Genomic DNA, 17254 nt, shown 5'->3' on the forward strand with positions numbered 1-17254 from the left:
GGGCTACTCTTACCTGTTTATAAACTCCCAGTGGCAGTGTTATATCAGAAAACAAAAATAAAATTTTGTTAAAATAACTCTCAGCAATTCACTGGATTTGCTAAAGTCCCAGATGCTCTATCTTGTTTTATGCAAATGAAATAGCATTTTTATTTTGGTCACAAATTGCTAGCATTTATTCAAGGGTCCCAAGCTTTACATAGAAGCACAAACAAGTCCAAAATTCCTTTAAAAGCTGAACACCATTAACTTCAAACATATAATGGCCAACCTGCCCATCACAGGGTAGTGGCCAGCATTTCATCTTTTCAGCTGTGCACTCCTGTACTGTAGATAATAAATGCCTCAGTGTGGGTATCATTCGAATTCTTCGTAATTATGTTCCCGGGGAAGCAGAGCTTCTAGCTCCCTCCCTGGTGTGTTAGCCCTGATGTGCCCACCTGGGTCTGTTGTTTCCCTCTGGGTTATTGCAGAGCCTTTGTTCGGAGTTATTGAAGGTGTGAGTGCTGGTCTGTTCTTAATTGGCATGCTGGTGGCTGTTGTTGCCTTATTCATCTGCAGACAGAAAGTGAGGTGAGTACAAACCCACAACTTTTAAAGATGCAACTGAAAATGCCCTTTAGTCTGAACAGTGAGAAGGGAAAATAATTTAATTTCTCTCAGTTAAATCACCTTTGTGTCTCAAGAAAAACAAAAATCAAACCCTAACCCCATGACTCATGTGTTTCAGCCTCTCCACACACCATTGATGAGTTTTGCCCTTCCCAAATGACTGAAGGGCTGTGTGTAGCCTTATCTGAATGTGAAATAACACCTTTTGCACAGCAAAAAAAAAGTGTGTGGTTCTATCTCTTCATAAAGACAGAGATGTCTGCAAATAGTGTGCCCAAGCACTTGTCTGAAATATACTGAAAAGTGGGGTTGACATCACCATTTTATGGCTCATATCCGCTATGCTAATTTAAGGAGAGACCAAAAAGAACTAAAGCATGTGGTCCCAATGCCACACTGTCTTCTCTTAGGGAATTTCTTTTATTTGGCATACTGTGATCTCTCTTGAAGTCATGTCTTGCAACTAAGGTTTACTGGGGGTTTTTTTAAGGAAAGTTTTATTGAGAGTGTGGGAAGTGATTGTGACCTGTAGCCAAAAACCAGAAGACATATCTCCAGCTATTGCAGAGATCTGTTTCTGAGTGAGAAAAATCTATTTCTTCTTTGTGTTCTTCCTCTCTTTCCCTCCCTCGAAGAGACGTTGGCTGGGTATAAATCTACAAGGATACTGAAAAATCCATATATGCACAAACATGCACACCCTTTCCATATGTGGAAAAGTGTATTAAGTCCAGTTTCATAATCAGCATATAAATCCTGTCCCTTACATTACAGCCATGGTCGTGAAAGACCCTCTGCCCACCTGAGCATCCGCCGGGATCGACCATTAACCGTCCACTTGAACTTGGGCCAGAAAGGGTAAGCACCACATCTTCCTTCACGTGATTTACTGCAAGATGAGTTGACTGTATTATGTGAGGTTTACTAATGAGGTCTTTCTCCTTTTGGCTTCCTTTCACAGTAACCGGAAAACTTCTTGGTAAGAGAGAAAACTCATTAATTACTATATTATCTGCTTTTAAAATACAGCTCTAACTGGTTATGGGATTTTCCCTTCAGTAATTTTCTTTTCCTTCTGTTGTATTTTAACTATAGCCCAATAAAAGTAAACCAGTTTGAAGGGCACTTCATGAAGCTGCAAGCTGACTCCAACTACCTTCTGTCCAAGGAGTACGAGGTACAGCTCAGATGCAGTGATGCTTTAGCACCCTGGTCCTCAGCAGAGTTTCCAGCCCCGCCTGTACTGTGGAAGCACGGGCTGACTGGGTTCAAGAGTTCGGATGACACTCAGGATCTCAGCCGAGTGCTCTTTTGTATGAGTCCCTTCCCTACACAACATACCACCTAGCCTCACAGCCCATTTCCTCTCTGAGTTAGCACAGCAAAGTGCTGCCTGGATAAGATGGTAAGAGAGAATTAACGAAGTGAAAATGCAAACCACACACTGTCCGTTACCTATGGCCATTTGCTTGACTGGGAAACACAGGTTTTGGTGAAAAGTACTCAGGCTTCGGATTCTATTCCTAGCTTTGCTACCCATGTGACCCTGGGCAAGTTAGTTGTCTTGTCTGAGCCTTATCTGTAAAATGGAGATGAAAATACCCGCTGTGAGGCCACGGTGGGAATCAGAGCTATCACACACACAATACTAAGCATGCCTTAAACAGTAGCTAGTGTACATATATTCTCATACTATTATCTGTCTCAAGGATTGTGTGATTTTTTGCCTTCTATTTCATATTCTCTACTTGGAAACTTATTTTTTATCTAATAGGACTTAAAAGACGTGGGTCGAAACCAACCATGTGACATTGCACTCCTGCCGGAGAATAGAGGGAAAAATCGATACAACAATATATTGCCCTGTGAGTTTTGTGTTGAAATTTGTAATACTCTCTTCCTCTAGCCATTTCTTCTCCTCCCAGAATGAAGTGGGCTAAGGAAATACAGCCTAGCTGGGTTTGGAAGATCTGAATGCCTTGAGAAAGGAATGACTTGTATTTTATTGCACTTCCCTGTGGATGGGCATAGCCAGCTTAAATCCTGGTCCTGAGTGGCTTCTTATGCTGTTGATGTTTCACTGTGTGGTTCTACTGCTTCTCCTTGGAGGCCTCGGAGCAGTAAAGGGTTAACAGCAAAGGCCAACTGAAGTGTACTTAACAAAGTCTCCCGTTAGTTATTTAATTATTATTAAATAATTATTATACATTTTCATTATCCTTACCCTGTCATGTGAGGCAATAGAAGGTAGTTTTTCTGAATCTCATTCATTCCAGCAGAGAGAGGGAGCTGGCCACTCCTTGGGCAGATGTAGTGTTACAAATAGTGTACAAAGGAAAGCATAGAGGGGCCTTCAAAATGCACGTGGTTGTTTGTGTGTTTATGAGCCATCTATGCAACCTGGGGCAAGTTAGTTATCCTGTCTGAGCCTCGTCTGCAAAATGGAGATAAGGATTCACCCTTGAGGGCCCTTGGGGGGATGAGAGCTAATGCACGTCAGAAACCAACCATTCTATAAACCGTAGAGAGATCACCCCAAAACTCAGTGACAAATCTGTCTCAATGAACTTCCTTCCAGATGATGCCTCTCGAGTGAAGCTGTCCAATGTGGATGACGACCCGTGCTCCGACTACATCAATGCCAGCTACATCCCTGTAAGTGTGCCACTGGGCTGCAGCGCCCCGATGAGGTTCTGATGAGTGACCACACTGGACATACCTCTCCTCCTACCTGCTGTTACTATTCTCAGGTCTGGAAACATAGAGGTTTTAGAAGACAAGACCATGTCTCAGTACCATAAAACATGGGGTATCCAATTGGATCACTGCTAAGACCCATTTTCACAATGGCTATAGTTGCAAGAGACTATAGTGAGCCTGGATACCTTTTCACGGGTCGTTTTCTCGCTGCAGCCCTTAGCCAAGGTCAGCACTCGCTAAATAACTTGGACCTCCCCTGCTAAGTCTGCCTGGTTCAAAGTTATCTGTATTTTTGAAAACCACAGACACAGCTCTAAAGTTGTGTCAAACCTCTGGGCTCAGATTCTGGCTAACATCTTGCCAGCTTCCTGTGGCACGCTACAGTGGGGAAAGCTTTAATGTCAGACAGGTCCAGGATTCAGTCCCACCTGGCTGGGCTCTGTGACCTTGGGCAAGTTATGTCACCTCTTGGGGCCTTCATTTTCTTTTCTTAACAATGAGGATGAGTAATATTTATCTCCAATAATCATTCTGTCACTCAGTAAACACTTGTGAAGTGCTAGCTGTAAGGCAAATGCTGAGCTATGTACAGGGATAGGGTAAGACAGAATCTGACCACCAAGGAACTCTCAGCAGAGTTGGGGCATCAGGAAATGATAAGGCGACACCATGAGAAACACATACCACATCATCTGGGGGTCTCATTAAAATGCAGCTGCTGATACAGCAGGGCTTGGGTGGGACCTGGGATCCTGCACTTCTAACAAGCCCTTAGGGGAGCCCCATGCTGCTGACCCAAGGACCACTCTGTGTAGCAAGAGGTTAGAGGCTGCCACAGGAGGGGAACATCCCCCAGCAGACAGAAAGATAAAGGAAAGCTCAGCAGAGCAGGCAACACACTGAGACTTAGAGGATAAATAAGGAACAGCAGATGAGAGGCCGTGTTTGGGTGGGCAGGGCGTGGGAGTGGCAGAGGTGACATCATGCAGAGGCCCTGGGGAGAGGAAAGGAGAGAAAGAGCTTTGACTAGGATCTGCAAGGAATTCTGTTTTGCTGGAGTACAGAATGAGTGGGTGAAAATGCCCCAGCTCACAGAGTCGTGGTTAAAATTAAGTAAAATCTGGGAAAGCCCTGGTCCCTAGCATGTTAAATGGTAGATGCTCGATGAACAGCGGCTGCCTCTCTCCTTGTTTCCATTGTGTGACATCTCTTCCCAACATTCTAATGTCGATTATCCAAAATGACTACAAGCTTCTGTGTTAACGAGGGAAAGAGCCTGATCAAGTGAGTCCCTCAGACTCATGCACACACACTTGCACACACACACACACACACACACACACACACACACTTGCAGAGGAATGTTTTCTAGATTATCGCCTGAGTCCTCCATTGCCTTTTTGAATAGACCCAGCCTAATAAAAGGGAATTTAGCTCTTAACAATAGTTCCATGTTCTGGCCTTTGTCCTTCCTGCTCCCCAGCCTTGATACTTGTGTTAGTGTCTTTCTTTCAAGTCAGGGGCCTGGCAAAGACCTACATATCATCTAATCTGCAGTGCTCTTTGTTTATAGTTCTGAAGAGCCCTATTGTTTCTGACTCCCCATATTGTAAATTCATCGCAGGGCAACAACTTCAGAAGAGAATACATTGCTACTCAGGGACCTCTTCCTGGCACTAAGGATGACTTCTGGAAAATGGCGTGGGAACAGAATGTTCACAACATTGTCATGGTGACCCAGTGTGTGGAGAAGGGCCGAGTGAGTAAACAGTCTTCCTGACTTCCGAACTTTGCTTTCCGCCACCTGGAGGGTGGCAGGAATTCTCCCCCGCCATTAAAAGTTACCCCCTGCAAAAGCTAAGTAAGGATTGCGTGAGAACACTGTTAGTGAATGAAGCTGCTCAGTTACAAAAGGCCCAGTTCGGATTCTGGGTCTGGAGGTTCCAAAGTGTTTCCATTTGAGGACTAGGATTATGAGAAGTGCCCGTGTGCAGGAAGATGAACTGGCCACTGGTCAGCTCCGTGCTGCAGTGCATGGTGAGAGGAGATGCCTTACTGGAGTCACTGGCTCTGCCCCAACTTTTAGGAAAGAAGGAGACGTGAAGTTCAGGCTGTGTCTGCAGACATAAAGTAAAGTAGTTAACTGGGCAAATCAAGCAAACCTCTTGTAATGCACTTATAAACTCTATTTTATATGGTTACTTGAGGATTAAGAGTTTTCATGTAAAGTATCCAGTACCTGTGGTCAATAATATATGTTCATAATCCTTTTTCTCCTGTCTTTCTACATGTAATTTTAAGTTTAGCTAAATGTTCTCACTTTTCAAATATTATTTGGCACATGACACTTGGTCCAGGTTAGGACAGTGATATCAGAATATAAACAAAACAGAGCCTGAAAGACAGTACCCTCCTCTGCCCAGCAAGATCTCTCTTTAAAAAACAAAACAAACAAACATGGTAAAAGATGTTTTATCTGCTGGTGGAACTGAAATGCTAAGGAATTTTTTAAAAACTCAACCATGAGACACTGCCTGAGGATAAATGCACCCAGAGGTCGGGGGTTTGCTCCTCAGCGGAGTGTCTCCCTGCACGTGCAGCAACAGCTCAGGCCCGGTGCTGGCTGTGAGCAGGTTAACATGAAGCAGATGGCCAAATTGCTTCAGCAGCAGATCCTGAATGCCAACTCAGGAAGACCTTTCGAGGAGGGAAAGTTCAGGTTCATAGAAGAGTCACATTTCCGGACTCACAGTTTTTCTGTTTTCCTCTAGGTAAAATGTGACCATTACTGGCCAGCAGACCAGGAGTCCCTGTACTATGGGGACCTCATCCTGCAGGTGCTCTCAGAGTCCGTGCTGCCTGAGTGGACCATCCGGGAGTTTAGGATATGCAGCGTACGTTAGTTTGTCTGATGTCATTTAATAAGGCAGCTTGGAAAGGAGAAGGTCAGCTGGGAATCTCATTTTTGCTGGCTCTTCCTGTTCTCTCAGCCCACAGGCATTCCTGCATGGGCATGGCTGTCAAACGTGATGGTTTGCCTTGGGTTGTTCTTACTACCCTCTCTGCTCTTACAGGAGGAACAGCTCGACGCACACAGACTCATCCGCCACTTTCACTACACGGTGTGGCCAGACCATGGAGTCCCAGAGACCACCCAGTCCCTGATCCAGTTTGTGAGAACTGTCAGGGACTACATCAACAGGACACCTGGTGCTGGGCCCACCGTGGTGCACTGCAGGTACTTGGCTGCTGGGAGCCAATAAAATGACAACCTCGAGTCTGGAAAAAGGGTGGGGAACCTGGAGGTGGACGGCTTGTCTGGGCCAGAGGGTGTTGTTACCTTCACTTCTCCCTTCTCCCCAGCCTCATTCCTTTTCACTGACTTCTCCTTTTCTGCTTTCTTTTACATCCTCCTCTCTCTCACCCTAATGATACTGCCTTCTATCTCCTTCTTGCTTTTTCCCACTGTACAAAATGCAAAGTCCTTATTCAACTTCCAGGTCCCCCTTTTTACCCCCATCCAAGTTCCCAGAAACCCTCTCCCACTCTAGCCAGGGTGGAGACTGTGCACGCTTATTTTTGCCTCTCACCATTCTGACTCCTTAGAATGGCCTTATCTCTCTCCTCCATCTATAAAAACCCTAACTCTCCTTCCAGATCCCTGCTTGAGCCCTCCCTCTAGGCAGACTAGCGCTGGCCATCTGTAGCACCCAATTTAACTCTTAAATTTATGTTCTCTCTTGAATTTTCTTGGCCTCAGACTGTGTATCCATAAAACCAACCTAACAAGCAATCCATACCCCGCTCTTTCTCCCTCTCTTTCTCTCGGGGGAGCCTGGTGCTTAGCTAATTAATGTTTGCAGCAACACTTTGATAGCCCTAACTAAATGGCACTAATAAATATGGAGCAGGGAACAGCTAGAGTAAGAAATGTCAAATGCACTCATTTTCTCCCAATCAGCCCAGCACCCTAGGAGCTCTGCTTTTATATGTCACTGGAACCCTGATGCTTTTAATAGGAATGTGAGGTACTCAGGAGCTTCCTGCTTTCTGAAGAATGGTAGGCATTTTTACCCAGGACCACAGAGAAGCATTTTTCTTTTTCTTCTAAGTATGTGCAGCAAAAATCCCCAGGTTAAACAGACACTTTGGGGAGCAACTTGCCCATCCCTAGTGAAGTTGAAGGTGTTCACATCCGATGATTCACGGTGCTGCTTCTACATATCAGCCCTAGGGAAATGCCCACACATGTAAATGATGTTCGCTGCAACACAATTTTTAACAGAGAAAACTAGAAGTGATCTTGCTATCTATCAATAGGGAATAGATTAGCAGTGGATGGATTAGCAGTGGTTTATGAACTCTATAGAGAAGGTTAAAAAATTATGTATGTGTAACAACATGGGTAAAGCCTGAAACACAAGTAGAAAAGTTGTCAGAAGAATACAGAAACATGTTATCATTTTAGTGAATTTTTGAAATATATAAGATGAATTATTCATGGTTTACATGGATATGGAAAAAGTCTTTTATTTTATTTTTATTTTATTTATTTTAAATATGTTTTATTGATTATGCTATTACAGTTATCCCATTTTTTCTGCCCTTTATTCCCCTCTGCCATGTACCTCCCCATCATCATTCCCCCACCTTAGTTCATGTCCATGGGTTGTACATATAAGTTCGCTGGCTTCTCCATTTCCCATACTATTCTTAACTTCCCCCTGTCTATCTTGTACCTACCATTTATGCTTCTTATTCCTTGTACCTTTTCCCCTAGTCTCCCTCCTCCCCCTCCCCACTGATAACCTTCCATGTGATCTCTTTCTGTGAATCTATTCCTGTTCTAGTTGTTTGCTTAGTTTGTTTTTGTTTTTTGTATTTTTAGATTCAGTTGTTGATAGTTGTGAGTTTGTTGTCATTTACTGTTTGCAGTTTTGATCTTCTTCTTTTTCTTAAATAAGTCCGTTTAACATCCCATATAATAAGGGCTTGGTGATGATGAACTCCTTTAACTTGACCTTATCTGGGAAGCACTTCATCTGTCCTTCCATTCTAAATGATAGCTTTGCTGGATAGAATAATCTTGGATGTAGGTCCTTGCCTTTCACAACTTTGAGTACTTCTTTCCAGCCCCTTCTTGCCTGTAAGATTTCTTTTGAGAAATTAGCTGATAGTCCAATGGAAACTCCTTTGTAGGTAACTGTGTCCTTTTTTCTTGCTGCTTCTAGGATTCTCTCTTTATCTTTAATCTTACATAATGTAATTATGATGTGCTTTGGTGTATGCTTCCTTGGGTTCAACTTCTTTGGGATGCTCTGAGCTTCCGGGACTTCCTGGAAGTCTATTTCCCGTGACTGCTTGGGGAGTTCTCCTTCATTATTTTTTCAAGTAAGTGTTCAACTTCTTGCTCTTCCTCTTCTCCTTCTGACACCCCTATGATTCGGATGTTGGAACATTTAAAGTTATCCCAGGGGTTCCTAAGCCTCTCCTCATTTTTTTGAAATCTTATTTCTTCATTCTGTCCTGGTTGAATATTTATTTTTTCATTCTGCTCCAAACCATTGATTTAAGTCCTGGTTTCCTTCCCTTCACTGTTGGTTCCCTTTATTTCATTTTTCATAGCCTTTACTTTTCCCTCTATTTTGCAATCATACTCAACCATTTCTGTGAGCATCCTGATTACAAGTGTTTTGAACTGTGCATCTGATAGGTTAGCTATCTCCTTATTGCTTAGTTCTGTTTTTGGAGCTTTGATCTGTTCTTTCAGGTGGGCCATATTATTTTGTGTCAGTGCACCTGTTATGTAGTAAAAGGCAGAGCCTTAAGTGTGCGCCAGGGTGGAGTAACCCAAGTCACTGAGTTGTGGCATTGTATGTGGGGGAAAGTTCCGAGAGGAAACAATGCTGCTTGCTCAGCACTCAGCTGGCTTTCAGTCACTTCCTCTGCTACCCATAAGTAAATTGGGCCCTTCTGGTGCTGATTCCCAGGTGGGTGGGTTTGTGTATGTTCTAGGACCCTATGAGTCAATCCAACAAACTCTCCTATGAGGCTGGTAGTTTCTCCTGCCACCTCAACCCCCACAGGTTTTTTCAGTCAGAGGTTTTGAGGCCTTATTTCCCCTCATTGGAACCCTGGGTTGCATGGTCTGTCTTGTTCCCCAGTTGTTCCTCCTGGTTACCTGCAGACAAATGTAGGATCACTCGGTCCTCCATTCGCTTCCCTGACAGGAGTCCTTTCTACCCTGGCTACCCACCTCTGCCCTCCTACTGGTCTGGATGAATGTTTCTTCTCTAACTTCTTGGTTGTTGGACTTCCCTACAGTTTGGTTTCTTGGAAGTTCTGGTTGTTTGTTTGTTTTTAATTTGTTGTTGTCCTTCTTTTGGTTGTGGGAGGAGGGTATCTACCTACACCTCCATCTTGGCTAGAAGCCCCAGAAAAGTGTATTTTAAAATGCATGGAAATGATACACACCAAATGCAGAGCAGTGCTTACCCCTGGTGGAATGGGGGAGGTGACTGAAAGAGGCAGAGGCTGGAGCTGTAGGTTTTATTTCTTTGAGAGAGCTTGTGGAGAGAAAGAAGTATTCCTACATCCTCCCATAACTTGGAAAGGAAAAGAAAGATCTTGCTAAAGTCTCTGGATATAGTCTTGAAAGGCCAATATAATAAAAAGTCTCAGTCTTCCTTCACTGTCTGTTCTAGTGCTGGCGTGGGTAGGACTGGAACCTTTATCGCATTGGACCGAATCCTCCAGCAATTAGACTCCAAAGACTCTGTGGACATTTATGGAGCGGTGCATGACCTAAGGCTTCACAGGGTTCACATGGTCCAGACTGAGGTAAGAGTCACAGGCTAAAGGACAGAGGCTACTCTCCATGCCTCCTCCCTCAAACCTCCCAACTGCCCAGGGCTTTAATCTGAGTAGGGAAAACAAGTGTGACTCATCAGGAAGAGAAGAGCACTGAATATACAGTTTTTCTAGGACTTGTCATTTTAAACAAATCTCAGTGACCTTTGAGGATGGTGTGTACCCTTATCTTTATTGAGCTGGTTGCCTATATTCTGCAGATGGGTAGGTAGGAAGATAGATTTTTTAAATCAATGCATTATACATGGGAGAAAGTCCAAGGCCAGACCATCTTGGCGATCACTTTTAGATAGGCTGGTGGGCGAGCACAAGAACTTCAATTAGTAAAGAGGAAACAAATTCTAATCTCTTCTTTCCTCCAGCCCATTCCAGCTGCACCCCCCACCTTGGAGAGACCAAAGGACAGTACATTAATTGCAAAGGATAAATGCATCCATTTGCATAGTCCTTTGGCATTTGCAGAGCATTTTTTTAACATGTTAACTCACTAGCTTTTCACAATAATCAGATAAGAGAGTTATTATTCCCCATTTCCAGGCTAAAAAACTGAGATTCAGAGGCTGAAGGACTTTAAACATCTATGAAATGGCCAAACTGGCACTTGAACCTGTTCTAGAGAATCGGAAGCCCTAAGCAGCAAGTTCACTGCCCCACAGCCCCTAGGACGGGTCTGTGCCCCCACATGCAGCATGCCTGTCATTCCCTGCATATTTGCCTTACATCGCCCAAGCTCTCTTACCCTTGCGTTTCCCACATAACTCTGCGAAATCCTCTACTTAATTAAATTTTCTTATTTTTCAATGACATTCGATATTATATTAGCTTCAGGTGTGCAGCATAGTGGTTAGACATTTATATAACTTACAGAGTGATCTCCCTGTGTCTCATACCCATTTGACACCATTCATAGTTACTACAATATTACTGATTATGTTCCCTACGCTGTACTTTACATTCCAATGACTGTTCTGTAACTACCGATCTATACTTCTTAATCCCTTCACCTTTTGTACCCAGTCCCCTGACCCCGCCTCCCCTCTGGCAACCATCAGTCTGTTTTCCCTATCTATGAGTCTGTTTCTGTTGTGTTTGTTCATTTATTTTATTCTTTAGATTCCATATATAAGTGAAACCATATTGTACTTATCTTTCTCTCTCTGACTCACTGAACACGATACCTTCTCGATCCATCCATGTTGTCGCAAATGGTAAGATTTCATTCGTTTTTATGGTTAAACATTGTATATATGTACCACTTTTTCTTTATCCACTCATCTATCAATGGATGCTTAGGTTGCTTCCATATCTTGGCTATTGTAAATAATGCTGCAGTGAACATAGAGGTGCACCAGCATCCCCTGTTTAAAATATAATTCCCACGGTCAAAAAAATGGGATGTTCTACCTGCTCCCACCTCTTTCATATAGTCACCACACACGAGCACACTGCTCAGGCAGCCGTGCCCCACACCCAGGCCTCCTGCAGCAAAGCTCCCCTGAGCTGTTTCACACCCACTATTCCGAAAACCACCTTGGGCCCCCGATTTTTTCTTGGGTAGCACATGTTAATGTCATGCAGAGCTCAGATTCTGTAACACACTTGGGGAAACACTGGTGTCACCACCTCCCGAAGGCTGTGCCGCCGCCACCGTCCTGGGCTGGGAGTACTTTCACTACAGCAATTGTTTTATTATGAAATTTCTTAAAAATACATAAAACTAAGAAAAATAGTATTATGACATTCTTTCCACCCAAACTCAGCCTTCTGCAATTACCAGTATTCTGTGTTTGTTTTCCATCTACATCCCACGGGTACTGTTTCCATGACCTCACTGGAATATTTTAAAGAAAATTCTCTTACTTATCACATCATTTCCTCTTTAAATACCGTGTGTATGAATGTGCAGATTATAAATAAGGACTCTTTTTAAAATTATGACTACAGTATCATTATCACACTTAACAATTTTAATCATAATTTCTTAATATCATCTAATATTCAGTCAGTGTTAAATATCCTTAATTACCTCAAAAATAACTTTTCATACTTGGTTTGCATTTGAATACCAAGTCCACACATTGCATTTGGTTGAGGTCTCTTTTAATCTATAAAAATCTATAATAATCCTTCCTCTAATTTGTTTTCTGGGCTACATATTTTTTAAAGAAACCAATTCATTTGTTCTGTAGATTTTCCCACATTGTGGATGTGACTGACTGCTTTTTCATGGTGGTAATGTATTTTCTGTTCCCTATAGTTTTTTTCTGCCAATGTGAGGCTCTGTTAAATTCTGGTCCATTTTTACCACCACAGTGTTTCATGGATGGTGCTGAATACTTCCTGTTGTAGCACATCAGGAGGTACTTTCTGTCTGTGTGTCTCTCTCTCAGTGCTGATGAAATTGACACTGACCATCCACTATCACATAACCCATAAGTTGTTTACATAAGTGTTGGGGCAGCCATTGATGACCACTGGGGATGTGTGTGTGTGTGTTCAGACTCCCTAGTTTTTGTCAGAGGCTTCTTAGCCTATGGGTCACTTCCATACACCTGCCCAGACCTCTGGAGACACATTTTGATGATGTGCAGGCACTTCCTATTGTAAATACCACTGGGTGACTTCCAGGGCAGGGGAAGTGTGACATGCCAAAGCCCTCCCTCCTTCTCTGTGGACATAGCTCCTTCTTTTCCCTGTTCTCTTCTTCTCCTCCTGCCTCTCTGAGGACTTTGTGGCCCTTGTTCCTCAGGCTGCCTTTTCACTGTTTGATTTCCCCAAAGGTTCTGTCCTCAAGGCACCGCTCTTCTGCCTCTGTCTTTACTCTGTGATGCCCCCCACTCCCATGGTTTCAAGAACCAGGTACTCACCCATGTTTTCCAAATCACATTCCCCTTTCCCAGCATTCAGCTATGTACCTGCCTACCAGGATGTTCCACCTGGAAGCCCTACAGTCGTTTCAAACTCAAAAAACTCATGGTCTATCTTTGAAAAGACAAACAACAATGATAACAACAAGAGCACTGCTGCTCTGGCTCCTTCCAGTTTCGGGTAACAATCTTCCCACCCACCTTGCCATCCATCTGATTGCCCAAGCTAGGGGTCTGGCTTCTTCTCTTGCAGTTCCCGAGTTCAAGCAGCCGCCAAGTCCTGTCAGTTCTACTCGACATCTTTCTCTCTGTTCCAGCCCTTCACTGCACTGCCAGCGCCCTTGCCCCGCCCTTTCTCAGCTCCCAGTGGGTCTCTTGTCTCCAGTTCCTGTCCTGACAACTCTTCATCACTACTGCTACCTACAACTGTGTCAGCTCTTGGCATAAAAATCTTAGAAAGCTCTCCATCACTTGTAAAATGAAGTTCAAGTTCTCATTCTTGTGTATAAGTCTCTTTGTCACTGGGCCCGCCTCTCCACTTTCAAATCATAGCACCACCCACCCCATGGTCATTTTTCTCCCTGGGGCAGAATCAACTTTGATTCTTCTGTTCATGATGAAATAAACATTGCAAGAAGATAGAAATTTTATCTCTCCTCTTTTTTCCTGTAGCAAATGAAATCCCAAACAAACCCAGCTATTATCTGTCTCGCTCTGAGACTCTGCTGAGAGCAGGCTGCTCCTACAGTCTTCAAAGCCCTGGCCCTAGCTCAGCAGGGCTCACCTGGTGCGGGCCGTGTGTGCGGAGGGGCATGACCCACAGCTGAGCCCCTGCGGGTGACTGTTGCAGCAAAGGAGGATGGATATTCTGACCCATTGAGTTATGTTTCTGGGTCCATGGAGATAGTTAACCTCTACTTTACTCTACCTTATTTGGAATACAAAGGGATATAGGTCTCCCAGGTCCTAATAAATATATCAAAGAACAAGGATTTTTAAACAAAGAGGTATTAGACAAAGGATTTGTAAGTGTGTCCCTCCTTCTTTTAGCCTACCTTGGGGCAGACAGACTCTAGAGAGATGTTCAGATGGAGCAGTAACTCATTGAAGAACAACAGCTGGTAGTCAGTCTGTGGTTCTAACCTGCTCTCCTCAAGGAGGAAACAGTGGGGTGGTGTAGGACTGGGGATCTCAGTGCCCACCTGGGGTGTTGTCTTGGGGGTTTCCCATGACCCATGAACTCTACATTTTAGCTACATTGGATCACTCAGTTTCCAGAACATATGTGCCCCTTCATGCTATTTACATTATTTAGAATGTTATACTTCTTTGCCCAGATTCATGCAAATGTCTCCTTTTCTCTCTAGCTTGATACTTGCCACCCCCAGAAGTGAATCTGATCACTTCTTCTTATGCATGCAGCTTTCTACACAATTCTGTCTTACATTTATCACTTCATAGGTGTTTGTTCACATATCTGCCCCTTTGCTAAATTCTGCATTTATGAACAATGGAAAGGCCTTAAGTATAATTCTTTAAAAATTACCTAATATTACAACATTTAGCAAAGTTGAATGGAACTAAGGCTTCACCAGTTAGCTAAACAGAGCAAAAAAGGATCTTTTGTGATTAAGGTTCATGTATTAGACTTTGTCTACTTTTTGTGAATGAAGTAAGAGGCACATTAACAACCTGAAGGTTTTAGTAGTAATCATTTGCCAAAGGACATTCTATTGGAAAAAGAAGAATTTATGTTTAAGACAAGGAAAATTAATAAATATTAACTGGTTTCAAAGCCCATGGTGGATCATTGTTGAAGAATTTATTAATAAGGCATAACATAGAGGTATTAGAGCTCATTCACCACTGAACACTAAGGTCCCAAAGTAATTTAATATCTCCGGAAAACTGAAATGTGAATCATGCTCTGGATGGAAGGAAGCAAGACTATGTCTGTCTGTAATTTGGTGGACTATTTTCAAGATGAAAAAAAAAAAGCCTGCCTGTACTAACAACCATTTTCAAGGTAGTAGCCTCCCTGAATTTTCAAGACGAAAATAGCATAAAACCCTCATAACAAGTGCACAAGAATTGTGAGCAGAAAGGCAGAGAATCGTTAATATTAACACAGGCCTCATTTATGATCGTTTTGTTTCTTCGAATTGTCGTGGTAATTTCACCAGACGTGCATGATGGAGTCCCATGAGTAGATGACGGAGCTAGTGTCCAATCCAGAGCAGTGCCTTGTAAACAGTACTCGTTCACTTTTATAGGTAGCTGGTGAGGGAATGCCTTATGGTTTCAGTTTGTGTCTCAAACCTTTGGAATACTATAAGGTGAACTACATTCAACTATGGATCATAGGGCTCCATCTAGTTGACAGCAGCACAAAGTTTTATGCCCTTTAGGAGTATAAAGGTAAAAGATGTCAGCTGTAGAGGAGACCTTTGCCACCTTGTTTGATAGGTGGAGAAACTGAGATCCTCAGAAGCCTCATGACTCAGTCTAGATGAGACAGAGAGCCGAGCTCCCCTCACATGGTGTGTGCTCTCTTCCCAACTTCCTCTCTCCATGGAGCAATTGCTGTGTCATTACAAGTGCACAAGCCGTGGCCAGTGTGGCTCAGTGGATTGAGAAGCAGCCTACAAACTGAAAGGTCACTGGTTTGATTCACTGTCAGGGCACATGGCTGGGTTGCAGCCAGGACCCTAGCTGGGGTTGTGCAAAAGGTGACCAATCAATGTTTCTCTCCCTTTCTCTCTCCCTCCCTTCCCCTCTCTCTAAAAATAAATAAATGAATTTTTTACCAGAAAAAGGTGTGCGCAAGGCCAAGCACTAAGTTTCCAAGGACAGGGACATACATTCCCCTATTAGAGAGCTCAGCTGGCAGCCAGGAGCAGGGCCAATGCACAAGTTGAGCCCCTGTGACTGAGCTTCTGCTGGCCATGCAGGGCTTTGTGGTGTCCTCATAACCACCGAACACTCACTCCTCTATGTTTGTTTCCGTTCTCAAAGTTGGTACTTCTCAGAGTTGACAGGTGGGTCTGTCCCCATTGTGTAACCCTCTGTAGTTCTCTGCATCAGCCAGCATCTCTGAGATTCTTCTCTGAGCCAGAATGGAATGCTGATAGAACTGAGATAGATAAGACACTGAACTTGCCCTCAAAGAACCAATAGTCCAATGACATTTATTGCACACATCTCCTTTTTCTCAATACTCCCAAAACAAAGGAAATAAAACAGCAGAATACACAGTGAAAAGATTTTGTCATTCAATAATGCAATGCAGTTAAGATTTATCTAAGAAAACTGGTATAGTGAAAGAACATTTGAGATCACACATTCAGGATGAAATCCTAGGGTTCAGTTTCTTAGCTGTGTGACCTTGGAGAATTTATTTAACTTAGATGTATGATTATATCTACTTCACAAGGTTGTCAAAATAATCAAATGAAATAATTTATGTAAAATGCATAGCACAGTGTTTGGCATTCGTCTGTCTATTTAATAAATATTCATGGAGGACATACTATATGCCAGGCACAGTAGTGGGTCCTCATAAAACATACTGTATAACTCTGTATGCGTGTACAAAAGCATGAATAAACACCACCTTTCTGCCCATTACCACCATTTGGTCTCAGTGGTAATAGAAAGCAGTCACTCTTCTATGTACTAGAGGCTGTTAGTGAAGTGATGATCAAGACATGTATTAATGGTATAGCATCTCACTACTGTTTTGTGAGAATCTTCATCTTTTATACACTTGAGCACTTGCCCTCCTCTGACATGCGTTCTGCCTTTCCACAGTGTCAGTACGTATACCTGCATCAGTGTGTGAGAGATGTTCTCAGAGCAAGGAAGTTACGGAGTGAACAGGAAAACCCCTTGTTTCCAATCTACGAAAATGTGAATCCAGAGTATCACAGAGGTAGGCGCTTACTTCACTAACTTACAAGTTCATTTATCAAGATGTGGTTGATGTGGAAACCATGAAAAGACCAGAGCTCTTCCAGCGTGCACTATTTCTCCCTCTACCCAAAGGCTTGAGGGATGGGTCCTTGAAGGGTGGCAACAGGGAAGAGAGGAGGTGCAGGCAGGAGACACCCACAGGTGGCATTGGCTTCATGTGCTCTCTCTTCCTGCCTGGCCCAGGACGCCCTCTGTCACAGACTCTGCTTCACATTTCTCGTCTAAACGCTAAG

At 43.3% G+C, this 17254-nt stretch overlaps 1 protein-coding gene across 2 annotated transcripts in view; it reads left to right on the forward strand.

Moving 5' to 3' along the window:
- PTPRB (protein tyrosine phosphatase receptor type B) overlaps positions 1 to 17254 on the forward strand; it is a 106767-nt gene that overhangs the window by 82609 nt on the left and 6904 nt on the right. For both annotated transcript variants that reach the window (XM_028532097.2, XM_036018682.1), the window contains 11 exons: positions 474 to 573; positions 1387 to 1470; positions 1574 to 1591; positions 1708 to 1789; positions 2387 to 2477; positions 3191 to 3267; positions 4937 to 5071; positions 6084 to 6206; positions 6387 to 6550; positions 10017 to 10152; positions 16860 to 16980. In XM_028532097.2, coding sequence (XP_028387898.1) covers positions 474 to 573; positions 1387 to 1470; positions 1574 to 1591; positions 1708 to 1789; positions 2387 to 2477; positions 3191 to 3267; positions 4937 to 5071; positions 6084 to 6206; positions 6387 to 6550; positions 10017 to 10152; positions 16860 to 16980 — 1131 coding nt within the window. The remainder of the gene's footprint in view (positions 1 to 473; positions 574 to 1386; positions 1471 to 1573; positions 1592 to 1707; positions 1790 to 2386; positions 2478 to 3190; positions 3268 to 4936; positions 5072 to 6083; positions 6207 to 6386; positions 6551 to 10016; positions 10153 to 16859; positions 16981 to 17254) is intronic.

Source organism: Phyllostomus discolor, chromosome 2 (assembly GCF_004126475.2).
Source record: "Phyllostomus discolor isolate MPI-MPIP mPhyDis1 chromosome 2, mPhyDis1.pri.v3, whole genome shotgun sequence".
NCBI lineage: Eukaryota > Metazoa > Chordata > Mammalia > Chiroptera > Phyllostomidae > Phyllostomus > Phyllostomus discolor.